At 42.8% G+C, this 14,221-nt stretch overlaps 2 protein-coding genes across 8 annotated transcripts in view; both read left to right on the top strand.

The window, feature by feature from the left end:
- The window catches only part of pknox2 (pbx/knotted 1 homeobox 2), a 68,842-nt gene extending 66,948 nt beyond the window's left edge, over positions 1–1,894 (top strand). For 4 of the 5 annotated variants that reach the window (XM_035434048.1, XM_035434046.1, XM_035434047.1 and 1 more), the window contains one exon: positions 88–1,894. In XM_035434048.1, the coding sequence (XP_035289939.1) occupies positions 88–347 (260 nt within the window). In that variant the 3' untranslated portion in view covers positions 348–1,894. The remainder of the gene's footprint in view (positions 1–87) is intronic. The other variant, XM_035434049.1, reaches the window with a different exon arrangement.
- A 4,322-nt stretch (positions 1,895–6,216) lies between these two features.
- panx3 (pannexin 3) lies at positions 6,217–12,606 on the top strand. Of its 3 annotated transcripts, none has more exons than XM_035434658.1 (6): positions 6,221–6,437; positions 6,954–7,145; positions 9,180–9,322; positions 9,609–9,823; positions 10,866–11,583; positions 12,228–12,606. In XM_035434658.1, exons 2-6 carry the CDS (start codon positions 6,962–6,964, stop codon positions 12,258–12,260), a joined length of 1,293 nt encoding a protein of 430 aa, XP_035290549.1. In that variant the 5' UTR covers positions 6,221–6,437; positions 6,954–6,961; the 3' UTR covers positions 12,261–12,606. The 3 variants fall into 3 exon arrangements, with proteins under 3 accessions (XP_035290547.1, XP_035290549.1, XP_035290548.1); XM_035434657.1 differs by having other exon boundaries at positions 6,222–6,437; positions 10,866–11,605; XM_035434656.1 differs by having other exon boundaries at positions 6,217–6,437; positions 10,866–12,606.
- Positions 12,607–14,221: the final 1,615 nt, after the last annotated feature.

Genomic DNA, 14,221 nt, shown 5'->3' on the forward strand with positions numbered 1-14,221 from the left:
CTGTCTGTCTGTCTGTTTGCCTGTCTGTCTGTCTGTCTGTCTGTCTGTCTGTCTGGTTGCCTGTCTGTCTGTCTGTCTGTCCTTCAGGCTCCCTGGCAATGGACAACCTGCAGCCTCTGTCCTCAGACTCAGCTACGTTGGCCATGCAGCAGGCCATGCTGGGGGGAGCAGACGACTCCATGGACGGGACGGAGGAGGAGGAAGAGGAGGAGGAGGACGAGGAGGAAGAGGACGAGGGGATGGAGGAGGAGGACGAGGCGGAAGAGGAGAGGGGGGAGAGAGGGAGACGGCTGCACAGTGCCGCCATTCGAGACCTCGGCCTGGAGCACAACGAGGGCCTGGAGTGAGGAAGAGCAGGAGGAGGAGGAGCATTAGGAGGAGGAGGAGGCCACAGGACCGGAGCATCCACACTGCACAAACACAGCACACACAGTATGCATACCCCATCGTCATGGACAAAGACCACGCTCACGTTCAAACCGGAAGGCTCGCCCATGCTGACGCCTTTCAGCACAGCACAGCGCAAAACCCAAACCCTCAGACTTCGACAGAGCGCCGACGCGGAGGAGCCAGTCAGCAGTCCCGCGTTATCTAAGATTGTAAAGATGTTTATTTCCACTAGAGCTGCGCTGATTGGTTTTCATCAAGCTCTTATTGATTCGGTGTGTTCAAATAACAACAACAACAACAACAAAAAATAAACAAGACAACAACAACAACGATAATAATAATAATAATAGTAATAATAATAATAATAATATTTGTTTATGTATGGAAGTCAATGTTTAAGTTACAAGAGGGTGACATTGGCCAAGCAGCTGCAATTCTCTGGAATGCCAATGTCATTGTTTACTCAATGACTCATCGCTTCTCAGGTCGAATTCATTATGCTCTTTATCATTTCTTGTCTCAGATAGACATGAACTCTACATTGTCACAAATGGATGTTTTCTTAGACGCATGATTTATAATAGTTCATTATTAATAGGACAACAGAGAATTAAAGACAGCACAAAGTTGGTATATCTGACCTTCTGAGCTTCGCCAAACAATCGCTCATTTGAAAGGTCAGTGAACGCTTGTGTACATTACCGTTTTTTTTCTCAGCTTTTCGAAGGAAAACTTTATACTTCCAGTGCACCCGAAGGACTTAAGGACTTACAGCTCTTTTGCATTCTGTTAACCTCTGGTAGTCTAATCAGACCTACGTCCAGAGTGTGCGATCCTCAGCTGAAGTGGTGCAATCGGAGACGTGAGAAAAAAACAGACGAGTTTGATTCTGAAAGTGAGCCAGGACCGAGCAACACGGGTGACCTCTGAGCCCGTTTCTCAGACCGTTTCCCACTTCTCCCCCCCCCCCCCCCAAGAAAATGAAACAGATTTAAAAACTAGTAGGAAATAAAGGGCAGAGACACACTGTGCAATTTCCTGTTTCTCGGCCTACAGGACAGGAGGGTCTTATGTTAACGGTGAACTTCCGAAAGGATGAGCAGAGACTTACGGATGACTGTGAGATGGACTCATCTGGAACAGGAGGTGGAGCGTGAAAGGGTCCCGTCAATTTTGTGTGAGGGAAATTTGCAAACTGTGAAGGGTATTTCTGGCCTTTTTGTGCTAAACAATCTTCAAAAATCAAATTAACCTTTTCTGATGTGATGTTCAGAAGAAAAAAAAAAAAGAAAAAAGATAATCTGTTCTTGGATGTCCATTGAAATTGTTCTTTGTGAAGTCTGTTCCTCATAATTGTTTTATCGATCTTGCTTGCTTTTCGAAATTTCCTTTTCAAAGCAAGTTACACATAGGGAAATTTTTTATTTGTTTGTACACATTGTTGGCATAATCTATTGTGTTTCAATAGAATGTTTTTTTAATTATTAAAAAAGAGATTAATCTATTGGTTTCAATATTTTTTTAAAGTAATCTACAAGACTAAACATGTCCTGGGGTGCTTGGAAGGTCCATGGGTTTAACATGGGTTGTGAGACTGGCAAGATCGAATGGGTGTTGCTGGGTACCACATTACAGGTAATGGTGCAGTGATGTAGGTGAAAACCGCATTAAATGTAACCAAATGTGTAATGAGCCGCACATCAATATGATATTACATGTAACGCAAGATATAATTGATAAAGGCAAATACTATATTGCGGTAATTTATGTTGTAATGATATGCAGTGAGCTCCATAATGTTTGGGGACAAATACTTTCTTATTTGCCTCTGTACTCCACAATTTTAGATTTGTAATCAAACTGTTCACGTGTGGCTAGAGTGCACGTTCTCGGCTTTTATTTAAGGGTGTTTTCGTACATTTTGGTTGTACCATGTAGAAATTACAGCATTTTCATAAATAGTTCCACCATTTCAGGGCCTCATAATGGAATCACAGGTGTTTCCGATTAGTCATTGGTGTGTTCGATTGCTTCCTTAGTGCGGGTACTGTATAAGAGAGCTTTCAATATCTAGTTTTGATTCTAGCCTTTTGATTGGCATTGGTGTTTGTTATAGGCATTTGTGAACGTGAGGGCCAGAGTTGCGCCAATGACAGTCAAGGAAACCATTATAAGGCTGAGAAATAAATAAAAAAAACTGAGAGACATAGGCCAAACCTTCGGCTCACCAAAATCAACTGTTTGGAACATCATTAAGAAGAAATAAAGCACTGGTGACCTCACAAAGAGCCTGGTGAGCCATGCAATGTCATGGAATGTCTTTAAAAGCAGATGGATAATACAGGCAATGAAAGGTGTGGATATCATGAGTAGTGCTAGTGGTAAGAATAGATGTGAATACCATATTACAGGTAATGCAAGATGCATGTATATGAGTGCATACCCTAGACTCTCATTCAAGGTGCTGACAGTGTGCTCACAGCACTAATGCTCATGTAGAAAATATGACGCATAAGAGTGGCGTACTTCGCCCACAAATAATCACAATCAGCAAACAGAAGTGATTGCTTTTCCTGGAGGCGTGTTTCATCAGGGTTATGAGCAGTTCTGTTTATCGGAAAGCACATTTTATTTCTGCCCGTGTGTTTTTTTATTTTTATTTTTATTTTTTATTTTTACCTTTTTGTGTGTTTTACTTGAGTGCTTTTATTAGGCTGGGCGCAGCGGATTAGGCTCACTGACTCACTAGCGTGGCTTTTAAGCCGAGTCCTTGCTTAGGGCCGGGATCGATAGCATCCACGGGACGCTCTTTGCTCGCAGGTAATCTATAAGCCCTTCAGAAAAGCCCTGGAAAAGCTCCACTTCTTAAAAGAAGAAAGAAAGAGTGCCGCTCGAACGCGCAATGAAGTTTTGCAGCGTTGCGCCCCGGGGGCGTGGCTTTGAGTCCAGGCCGTGCTGACTGCAGCCCCATAGGATAGTGCATAATTATTGGGTGTGGCCTCGCCAGGGAGGGGAGGGGTTTAGCCAGGTGGGTCGTCTTGTCTATTGGGCGCCTGCAGTCAGCTCGTGGCAGCTGTGCAATGACTCTGCAACTCACGTAGTGCACTGCAGAGCGGAGGCTGGCAGGATGTACTCTCCCATCACACCATTGAGATGTGCCTACGAACAATATTGATGATGATGATGATGATGATAATAATAAAACAAGCTAGACAGTGTTGTCTTTATTCTTTAGAGTTTCATCACTAACTCTATGACAGGGTAGCACAGTTGGACCCTTGTCATCCCTCAGACCAGTCCGGTGGTGCTGCTGGGTTGGGGGTTGGCTTTCACAAATCAAGGCAAATGGTTTCTCTTGGTCTGGCATGATTAGATTTGGGGTTGTCATTAAGAGATCAGCAGTAAAAGTCAGGCCAGATTCAGAGGTTTTTACAGAGGTTGGGGTTGTCATTAAGAGATCAGCATTAAAAGTCAGGCCAGATTCAGAGGTTTTTTCAGAGGTTGGGGTTGTCATTAAGAGATCAGTAGTAAAAGTCTGGCCAAATTCAGAAGTTTTTTCACAAATACCTCTGACCGATTACAGGCCTTTTTGCATGCTCTGTAGCATCATAGCGGCATGTGCTCTCTAATTTTAGAAATTACAAAAGGAGGCCACATTTTCTTAATTAAGCATCTATTATGAAGCAAGAAAAGCAGTGATTTTATGCTTTCTGATACAGTTTTGCATCTCCTGCCAAATTTATTGGCTTTATTTATATATTATGCATTTTGTATTGATATTCCTGGCAACTGAGGTAGACCAACTAAAAAACAATACTGAGCACAGCGTGTGCTGCTACTGTACAACAGGCATGAATTCTATCTGCACCATATTAAGAACTGTTTCAGTGAAGCATCAATGCAAATCAAGCAGCCATGGAGCTACGTCTGAATAGCTAGCGCAGTTCACAATTACCTCACGTTTTTGTTTCAAAACATGTTTTGCTCATCAGATCAGCCCTATATCTTTTTGGGAAAGGGTCTTTTCATATTCTTTGATGCAGATTACAGAGGTTTTTGCATGTCTCAGTCTGCACAAAAAAAAAAAAAAAACTTGGTATAAAGTTGCCTCTAAATGCACTGTAAAAGCCTTTGTGGCTCACACCAGTTTTGAAGCTGAGCAAGCGCTTATTCGGTAACATTAATTGGAAACTTGCTCATCATTTAACAAGGGATTAATTTTAATTTGGCTCACGAATAATAGCACAGGAATAGTAATTACTAATAATAAAAGGAATCATTGGGCCACTGATGACATCGGTTGAAAGACCAGCAAATGGACCTGTTCAATATTTCTTGGAACAGCTCACTCTCTCAGTTCATAGAATGGGGCCATTTCAAATGAATGATTTTTATTAAAGCAACATGGTTATTGGTTGTCAAAATATTTTTCTCCGTACTATGAAATAGCCTGTTTAAATCATAGCAGAAAACAGATTACAGGGGCAGGTACGATGTCGTCATTTTTTTCATCAAGCAATTCTAACATGCCTGTAATTACAAAGTTACTAAAGATCCGCTCTCTTCCATGCCTAACAAAACCTGGAAATTTGATGGCAAAAAGCACTAAAAACTCTCAGTGCTGTAAAGATATAGGGCTGTACAATTCAACTACTACCTCACAGAGGGCAGATTCTTCCTAAAATGGTACAGTCAGGCTGAACATTTTCCATGTACTATTTATAAAGCAGCTCTGCTTTCCTCCCACAGTCCAAAGACATGCAGGTTCGGCTAATGGTATGAGGTATGAGTGTGTGAGTGAATGGTGTGTGGGCCCTGCGACGGACTGGAGACCTGTCCGGGTGTATTCCTGCCTCTCGCCCAACGCATGCAGAGATAGGCTCCAGCCACCCGTAACCCTGACCAGCAATACATGGGTTAGATGATGGATGGATTAATTTATAAAACAATGTCTGAATAAAACATATTATACGTGTACATGAATACAGTAAAGTAGATGCCTTCTCAAAGTATACATAACTGTTTCCTGTTTTTCTGTCAGTAGAGGGAGACATGCTGACACTATGGGAATGCAAATCTGCTGTTAGTCAAAATTTGTGATGCATAAAAATAATACAATACTTTCTTCTCAATGATAAAAGGGCCAAGAGAGGCCATGGGCTGAGTAACCCTGGTATAGAGTATTCCCTGCCAACCTGTAACTCCCAATAAAAGCCCTACCGAGAGAGGTTACAAATGCGTGTGCAGGCTGAGGTTACACTGGAAAAAGTAACATACCAATTACAACAAGCAAAAACATTAACATTACATGTATATTGCATTTAATGAACATATCCAGTGACTGCATTGGCTGAAGACTTGCTGAACTAAATATACACTGAATGGAACTATAAGTGGAGAGAGGGAGGCAGCAGGGTTTTTAAGGTGGAGTATGCAGTTGTTTCAGTGGTTTGTGCCATGTGGGGCATGTGGAGCCTCCTCACAGTGTTTATAATTTCCCCGAGCTTTAATGGCAGAGTGCCTGCTATGGGAGGCAGAAGGATGGGGATGCTGTGATACAGGAGGAGACCGTGAGGAATGGCCGGGTTCAAGGCCTACCAGGGCAGTAATTGCTTCAGTCCACTGTAATCCTCACAGCTCTACCCAGCGCTGGAGCCCGAGTGCGTAAAAATAGGAGAAAAATGACAGAATCCGGAAAAGCCACAAGTGGCTGGTGCGCTGTTTGAAGTGGGCCGGTGCCGCTGTACTGATGTGCATGTTTGGGTGGGGGTGCGGGTGGGGGCAGGACCGCGCTATGTCACTCCCCTTCCACCGCACGGTATCGTCCCTGCAGTCCGGCCTGGGACCATCTGGCCCTGGATCCCCTCTAATTATCCCTGGGGCCCGGCCCAGTTCGCGCTCTAACCGAGGAAGGGCACTCCGGACTACTTAAGGACCTCGCCAGCATCAGCCGAGTTTCACCATTACAGCTCTGGACTGAAAGCCTGCAGGAGGGTCTCTGGCAGAAGCAGCGGGATTATCGAAATAAGCAGCGGGACTATCGAAAGGTACCGTGGGAACGTTTATTTACTGCACCCCAAACCTTGTGTATCTGGTGGATGTAAACGGGAAGCTTCTTGCTTGAGGATTCACACCAGTGTCATTGCTGTGTTTTTCCAGGTGAAACAGTATGCACTTGTATTAATGATAATTTCCTAAGAAAAGCAATATGAGCTAAATATGAGCTAATGAGACTTGTAATGTTTTGTGTTTTTCCTTGATTGTTATTGACATGTAATGCATCACAAACATTTACAAATGTACTTGTTGATATACAGTAAACAGAGACCTTTGCAAAGTGAGAGAGGCAGCCCTACTTTATATTTTAAATCACTGCATTTACTTATTCTCCAGAATCTGTTCTGAGTACTATGTTTATATTGATATTATGGTGAAAGTGGTGTCTGTGTGTGTATAATGATTGATATTCACATTTTTGAATGCTTAATGTGAGCTGAAACCATTTTTCTCTACCCTTCCCCCTCCCCCTCCCTCCCTCTCCCCCTCCCTCCCTCCCTCCTCAGCCGCCAGGATGTCCATCGCCAGCACGGCGGCGCAGGCCATGCTGTCGGACTCGCTGCTGAGCGAGGGCTCCGGGGACAACCGCATACGCACCCTGGAGCTGGAGCTGCCCCTGGACAGGGTCATCAAGTTCATCTCCGTGGGCCTGCCCCTGCTGCTGGTGTCCATGGCGTTCGCCCGCGAGATTTCCCTGGGTAAGGATCCCACTCCCCCAGAGGGCCAATCCTGGGACTGTGGGCCCTGTACTGAGTTACCAGCTCAGTGATGCCAACTGAAGGCCTCTGGCCTTCCCTCCGGCTTACTGGCAGCCACTGACAGGCCATGAACCTGAATCACCTCACGTTACAGGTGTTAACAACTGTAAAATGTTTAGTGTTAATGCAACTCCAGTAGAGTTTATAAATGGATCCATCACATATATGAACAAAAATTCAATTCACATTTTCTTTCAGAGCAAAATGTAATCTGCCATTGTACTTTGTGCTGGTTGAGAGGCATTTTTAACTGGAGATGGGGTCAATTCCATTTCAATTCAGTCATTTCATAAATTAGCAGATTTTTGAATTTCAGTTCATTTCCTGAACTGGATTCAAATGGAATTTACCCCAACTCTGATCTCTATAACACCCAGGACCATATTACTGGGATGCGAAACCTGCATCAGTGCGCATATGGAGTCAGTCACCACAGATGGGTTTGGGTGGGGCAGCAATTTGGGGTGATGTAGGGGGGCTAGAAGAGCAGGCTAATTACAGCTGACCTGTGTCCTCTCTGTAATCTGCTCGGCTGGAAACAGGCAGATCGTTTAATTAAGAGCAGGGTCGTTAACAACACTTTAAGGGCTTCCCCTGTCTTTCTGCTTGTTTATGCATGCGCGCGTCTCAAATTTGATCCTCTTCGGCTGTCATGGCCACATCTGGGCGAAATTTGACTCGAAAGGATTAAAGAGAAGTTACACATGGAGTTGAGTAATTGCTTCAAGGCACATTTTAACATACAGTGAGTGAATAAGCAAATATGTAATAGAACGCATTATACATTAAAACGTGTGAAAGGATCACTGTGTTATTGACTGTACTGTTTCAGCGTGTTTGTCACATTATCCGGGGCAGAGATTGAGCACTTTGTCCCTCTGGATTGAATTACATATACACATGCATATAAATATAGAGCCCTAAAGTACAGTTGCATGTGGAGTTATCTTTAATGGCAGTGGGTGTGGAACGCTTTTGCTTGTACTGTAAGCAAATTGCGGGCTTGGTGTAGTTCTTGGACTGAGCTGTGGATGATTAAACTGTCCATAAAAATAGGGCTCTCTTCAGGATCTGAGGGCTCTCCCTCGTTCTTCTCAGAAGTGGGAGGTGGCACGCCCATTTGCTAGACCGCCTAGCAGGCCCTGATGGGTGAGGACTGGAGGGTGTTTCTCTCTCTCTCTCTCTCTCTCTTTCTCCCTCTCTAGTTCTCTCTCTTTCTCTCTCTCTGTGTCTGTGGTTTCTCAGTCTGCCTGATGTACCTTGTCCAGAAAAAGAACCATAAATTAAAATGTACCATGGGTGGTTCTGTAACCATAAACTAGGGAAATTGTCTGGTTGGATGTGCTTTGGTCTGGGCAGGTACATCATGTCTGCTTAAAATCTCTGCGTTTAGTTCTTTCGCAAAGCAAAAAAAAATATGGAAAACATATTTCATTCTCCTATACATACATATGTACGAACGTTTGTGCGTGTACGTGCTTGTGTATACACATACATACATAGATACATACTAATTAAATTTGATGTACATTTTCATGGAAATTGACTGTGTATTGTGAGCTGTAATGAACATCTCACACCAGGATGTTTTATTAAGAGACCTATTCTTTTTTTTTAGAGACCCACTCTTTTCTTTTTTAAAACAACCATTAAATCACTCTCACAAAGGAACCAGAAACAATAACTAAAACAAAGAAAATTCCAGCCTTACAATTTTCTCCGGAGACTTGGAATCAATCAATATTTACCCTCAGCCAGAAAAAATAAATAAAAGTAGGTGTTGCATTTTTCTTTCACAGTTTGGCAAGTTTGTTTAGGTAGACTGCAGAACTTGCCAAACAGTGCGTCAAAGCGAATGACAAATATCGATTGAATCCAAGCACTATTGCGGTCTTATTACTGAGCCTGCTAAGCTATGTGAGTGAGCATTCATCACTTTAGCAACCGAATGCATTCTATGTATTTACCCCTCAGGCCCTCAGATCAGCTGTTTCCCCCCAAATAACTTCACAGTCAAGCAGGCCAGCTATGTGGACACGTACTGCTGGGACTCGCTAATGCACCACGAGTTTGACGGCGATGGCAACTTTGAGGAGCGCTCTCTCTGGGTCCACAAAGTAAGGACCAACCAATGTAGTCTTTAAAAAAAACGCATGATGGCAAAGTATGTCCTACTGTATATAAGTACTAGAATGTAGGTAATGATTTCTTTAGAACATTGTATTTTTAACCCAAAGGGCTAAAATAAGAGTACATTTCCATTTAAAAAGTACAGTATGTACAGTATATATTCTTTCTGTGATGTTTGTACAGTTTATTATCTTGTATCATATGCTATATTGAATATATATTTCATGCTGTGTGGTACAGAATGTGCATTGAATTGTAACCCTTGTCTCTCAGATGTTCCCATATTCACTCTTGGCAATGGCGGTGATGATGTACTTGCCTGCTCTGATCTGGCGCTTCCTGGTGACACCCTGCCTGGGGTCAGACCTGCTCTTCATCATCGACGAGCTGGACAAAGGCTACAACCGCTCTGTCCGGCTGGCCCAGAGCATCCTGGAGCTGCAGCACACCACATCCAACCCGCTGGAGTTTCAGGCCGAGCTGGAGAGGTCAGAGTCTGAGGGTTAATGTAGCTTTATCGCTCTGTCGTTACACATACACACACATGCACACACACACACACACACGCACACGCACATGCACACGCACACGCACACACACCACTCTATCCAGCTTAATTTTATATGTCTCCTGAAACTCAGCAGAATTTTTTTTTTTTTACATAATACAAGTGTCTTAGAAGACAAAAATAGGTTGCAGTGAAAATATTTTCAAACACATTATTCATCTTATTTTTTGTTGAATATGTAGTGTACATTTCCCCATAGTACAATATATGGTTCTCGAGATTAAGACCCAAGACTCATAGGGGAGAAAAATGAAGTGCTGGGTCATAGGAGAATATAATGAAAACATATCAAAAGATATACACAGATGGAAAACAGATTGATTACACACAGAGACATTTGTGCAAAGTTTAAAAGTGTACCTATTGCCTTTGATAACAGTTTCATAATCCCTTTAATCAAACATATTTTCCCTGTTCCCTGTTCAAGTTTAATTCAAGCATATCATGAACTCTTAGAGTAATCTTGTTCACAGGAAGATAGAAAGACATACAGACAGAAATACACCTTCAGGGATGCTCACACTGCTGCTTCACTTGGCAATGTGGGTAGATAATCATTTGAACTTCACTGGTTGCATTCTTGACAGAGTTTAAATGAGCTGTCTGAGGAAATAAATATTTGTGAATATTTATCTGATGACAGAAATGTCATCTGTAAATAATTTCAAAGAGTGCTTCACCAAAAAAGAAGAAAGGTACATTTAGTTTTATCCATGAAATTGCATCTTTTAATGTATAAATCCTGACATGTCAGTAAGCAGTTGATGGACATTCCAGATCGTATCCCTTTCAACTTATCACAACTAAGGTAGGACAATCTTGGTTGTGACTGGACCATAAGCCTTTAGGAAACATCTCAAGTTAGTACATTTAGCATGTTTTGATGAAGTACTGAAAACCATCTCAATGTATTTTTATTTTTTTGGGGATAAATCTGAGAGAAATGTCTTCCCATCCTACAGAGCAAAGCGGAAGCGCTACTTTGAGTACCCCCTGCTGGAGAGATACATGCAGTGCAAACAGCGCTCCTACTTCCTGGTCAGCATGCTGTTCCTGCGTGGCTTCCTGCTCCTCACCTTCATGTCGGCCTCCTGCCTCTACCTGGTCTACTTCCACCTCTCGGCCTTCCTCCAGGACGAGTTCAGCTGTTTCGTGAGGACCGGGCTGCTCCGTGACCAGCCCTGGGTCCCCGAGCTGGTCCAGTGCAAGATGACCGGGCTGCTGGTCTTCCAAGTCATCAGCGTGGCCAACGGCGCCGTCTACGTACTCCTGGCTCCCATCATCCTCTTCAGCCTGCTGCGCCTCTTCTGCTGGGACACCGGCTTCCTGTCCCTGTACGAGGTGCTGCCCTCGCTGGGCCTCATCCGCGGCCGCAAGCTGGGCTGCCCCCTCAACGACCTCAACGTGCTCCTCCTCTTCCTCCGCGCCAACGTCTCGCACCTGCGCTCCTTCGGGCGCCTGAGGGCCGTGTGCTCCATGGCGCCCGCCCAGCTGGCGCGCGGCTGGGGCAAGGGCGGCCGCGGAGGGGAGGAGTATGAGGAGGCCATGGAGGAGAGGGAGGAGCAGGAGGAGGAGATGCGGGAGGCCAGGGAGGAGGGCCGCCACAACCTGGTGGACATCATGACCCTCCTGGGCGGGGCCAGAGCCAACGGCAGCAGCTGCAAGGACCACAGGCCTCTGGTAGAGGAAAATTTGAGTCTTGGTACCGTAACCCTAATCTACATAATCAAAAGCATAATATTTCTGAGTATTTTTGTCATCATCATATGGAATGTTCAGAAAATAATCAAATGAATCAGTTACATGTTATGGTCCCCTGTGATTTTGTCATTCAGAAGCACCGTAAACTGTGATGATGGAAATATGAGGCATTTCTTTTTCTATAGCAGTGTGTATAATACTAATCAACATTACACAAATGTATAGAACTAATATCGTTTTCCCCAGCTTTCTCTTCTGTATATACAATCCAAAAAGACAGGTGTAAAGAATGCATTTATAGGCAATATTTATAATGTCCCTGTGCCTTTTTACTGAGATAAAAAAGTCTTCTAAAAATATTCTGTACAGCTTCTACGGTTTTTAAATGACATGTTTGCATTCAGATATTATGCAAAAGATATTGTTGCCTAATGTGATGAAAATGGTATGATGTATTATAATAGCTACATATCCTCAAGACACTTTACAGAAAGGCGAGGGGGAGGAGGGGGTTATGACATTTCAAATTCTAAAAGAGTCCTGAAGGAAATGTCAGATTAGTGACCTTAAGCTAGAGCTAACAGGCCTCAAAACCCCTAACCCCACTCTCTGTCTCTTCACAGAGCCCTGTAACCACCAGGGGTACCATGAATTGAAGGAGACTCCGTCATATAGTTTCTCCTAGAACACACCGCCCCGCACCCCCTTCCCCACCAATGGACTGACTGACCCAGCAAAGGGAGGTGGTGTGTGGCAGTGTCGCTGAAGTGTTGATATGACTAAACCGCTTCAGCTGGGGGAGGGCAGGGGGGTGATTAAAATCCATTAAATTCCAAAAAGCCTCCCTTAAAATGCCAATTATAGGGGAATTTACATTTTTTTTTTATTTTAAGATTGTGAAACCCTATTGCTGTTTATGAGTTCTTCTCCTTCTTTATGTAAGATTTACTTGATGTATTTAAAATATGCATATTTATGTGAAATCATACCAAATAAAGCTGTATTAACCTCTTCTTAAGATCATACTGAAATATTGAAATGCTCCATTCAATGTAGAAAGAAACAATGTGATTATATCATTACATTACGTTACATTTATTTGGCAGATCGTTTTATCCAAAGTGACCTACAAGCACATACCGAAGGTCATTGGAACAACTGCAAGCCTGGACCAGTAGCTGGGTGTAGTACGTGGTCAGGTATGATCGAATCCTCTTGTTGTACAGGAGGAATCTGCAGGATCGTGATATTGCCGTGATGTGCGCCTTGAAGTCCAGCTGGTGATCCAGGATCACCCCCAGGCTCTTTGCAGGTTGACAGGCAGTCACTTGTGTCACATCATCGGTGACGGAGAGCTTATGTAGTAGCGAAGTCTTGTGAGGACTATCCTCTAAGGGACTTTGTTTATTTTTTAGATTTAAAAAATATTTAAGTTGACAAAGTATATGGATTTTCAAATTGATCACATGAATTTTACAGTTGAGAAAGCTTCAGCCATCACTACAATAGTTCAACCACCAGAGGGTGCCATTATACACATAAGGCCTGACTTCTGAAGGCCTTCAGTGGTAAATGGTAAATGGACTGCATTTATATAGTGCTTTTATCCAAAGCGCTTTACAATTGATGCCTCTCATTCGCCAGAGCAGTTAGGAGTTAGGGGTTAGGTGTCTTGCTCAAGGACACTTCGACATGCCCAGGGCGGGGTTTGAACCGGCAACCCTCCGACTGCCAGACAATCGGTCTTACCTCCTGAGCTATGTCGCCCCTGCACATGCAAAACTGATAACAACCAATGATTGGTGCAAAACAAATACCATGACCAATCACTGGTCATGTTATTGGCTTTGTAAGTGCTAAAAGGTAAAACTGTAAAACAGTAGTTGGAAATGCCAACAAATGTCCCACTAAATATTCAGAAAATACTGGAGGAAAACAAATGGCAATAAGATTAAGAGTGAAGGAGGGAGGGACCCACGTGAATGATATTGACAGATATATTATCAATGCATTTTAATTTTATTGTAGTCACACCAATTATAAACATCTGAAGTAAAAGGCAAACATTTTTTCCAAAACCTCAAACAGGTTATTATTATTATTATTATTATTATTATTATTGTTATTTAATTTACAAAAAGGATATTTAAAATGTGCTTATGAGTGTTTGTCAGATATTAAACAATTTCTGTTATCTGCAGTGGCCTTGTCGACAAATTTCATGATTAACTAGTATTTCTGCTTACGGAAAAATACTGCTAAATGAGCACATAGAAGCATAATAATTTGTAATACACTTGTTTCTTGCAACGAGGAAGCCTCAAAATTCCCAAGCTTTTTTCAGTATAATTACCACATCAATTTAAATAATATACAGTATGGCAAGGAATTATACATGCCATTATACAAGTGTGCCATTTGTAATTGCAGCATAAATCAAGTAAAAAGTGATTATAAAATTGTTTTTAAAAAAAAACAATAAAAAAAAGGACTGTAGGTACAGGTTAAATAACTAAAACAGTCTAATAAAACATGAGGGTGAATTACCCCCTCCAGTGGCAACCTCTGGTAAACACAACTAAATCAGTAAACTTGCGATCCATAAATTGTCTTGTTT

Source organism: Anguilla anguilla, chromosome 9, assembly GCF_013347855.1.
Source record: "Anguilla anguilla isolate fAngAng1 chromosome 9, fAngAng1.pri, whole genome shotgun sequence".
In the NCBI taxonomy this organism is placed as follows: Eukaryota; Metazoa; Chordata; class Actinopteri; order Anguilliformes; family Anguillidae; genus Anguilla; species Anguilla anguilla.

Bases quoted from the DNA above. Each gene is read 5' to 3' on its own strand.
- panx3 (XM_035434656.1), top strand. From the start codon at position 6,962: ATGTCCATCGCCAGCACGGCGGCGCAGGCCATGCTGTCGGACTCGCTG. The intron at 9,323-9,608 runs GTAAGGACCAAC...CTTGTCTCTCAG, and splicing joins GCTCTCTCTGGGTCCACAAA to ATGTTCCCATATTCACTCTT. The intron at 9,824-10,865 runs GTCAGAGTCTGA...CCCATCCTACAG, and splicing joins TTTCAGGCCGAGCTGGAGAG to AGCAAAGCGGAAGCGCTACT.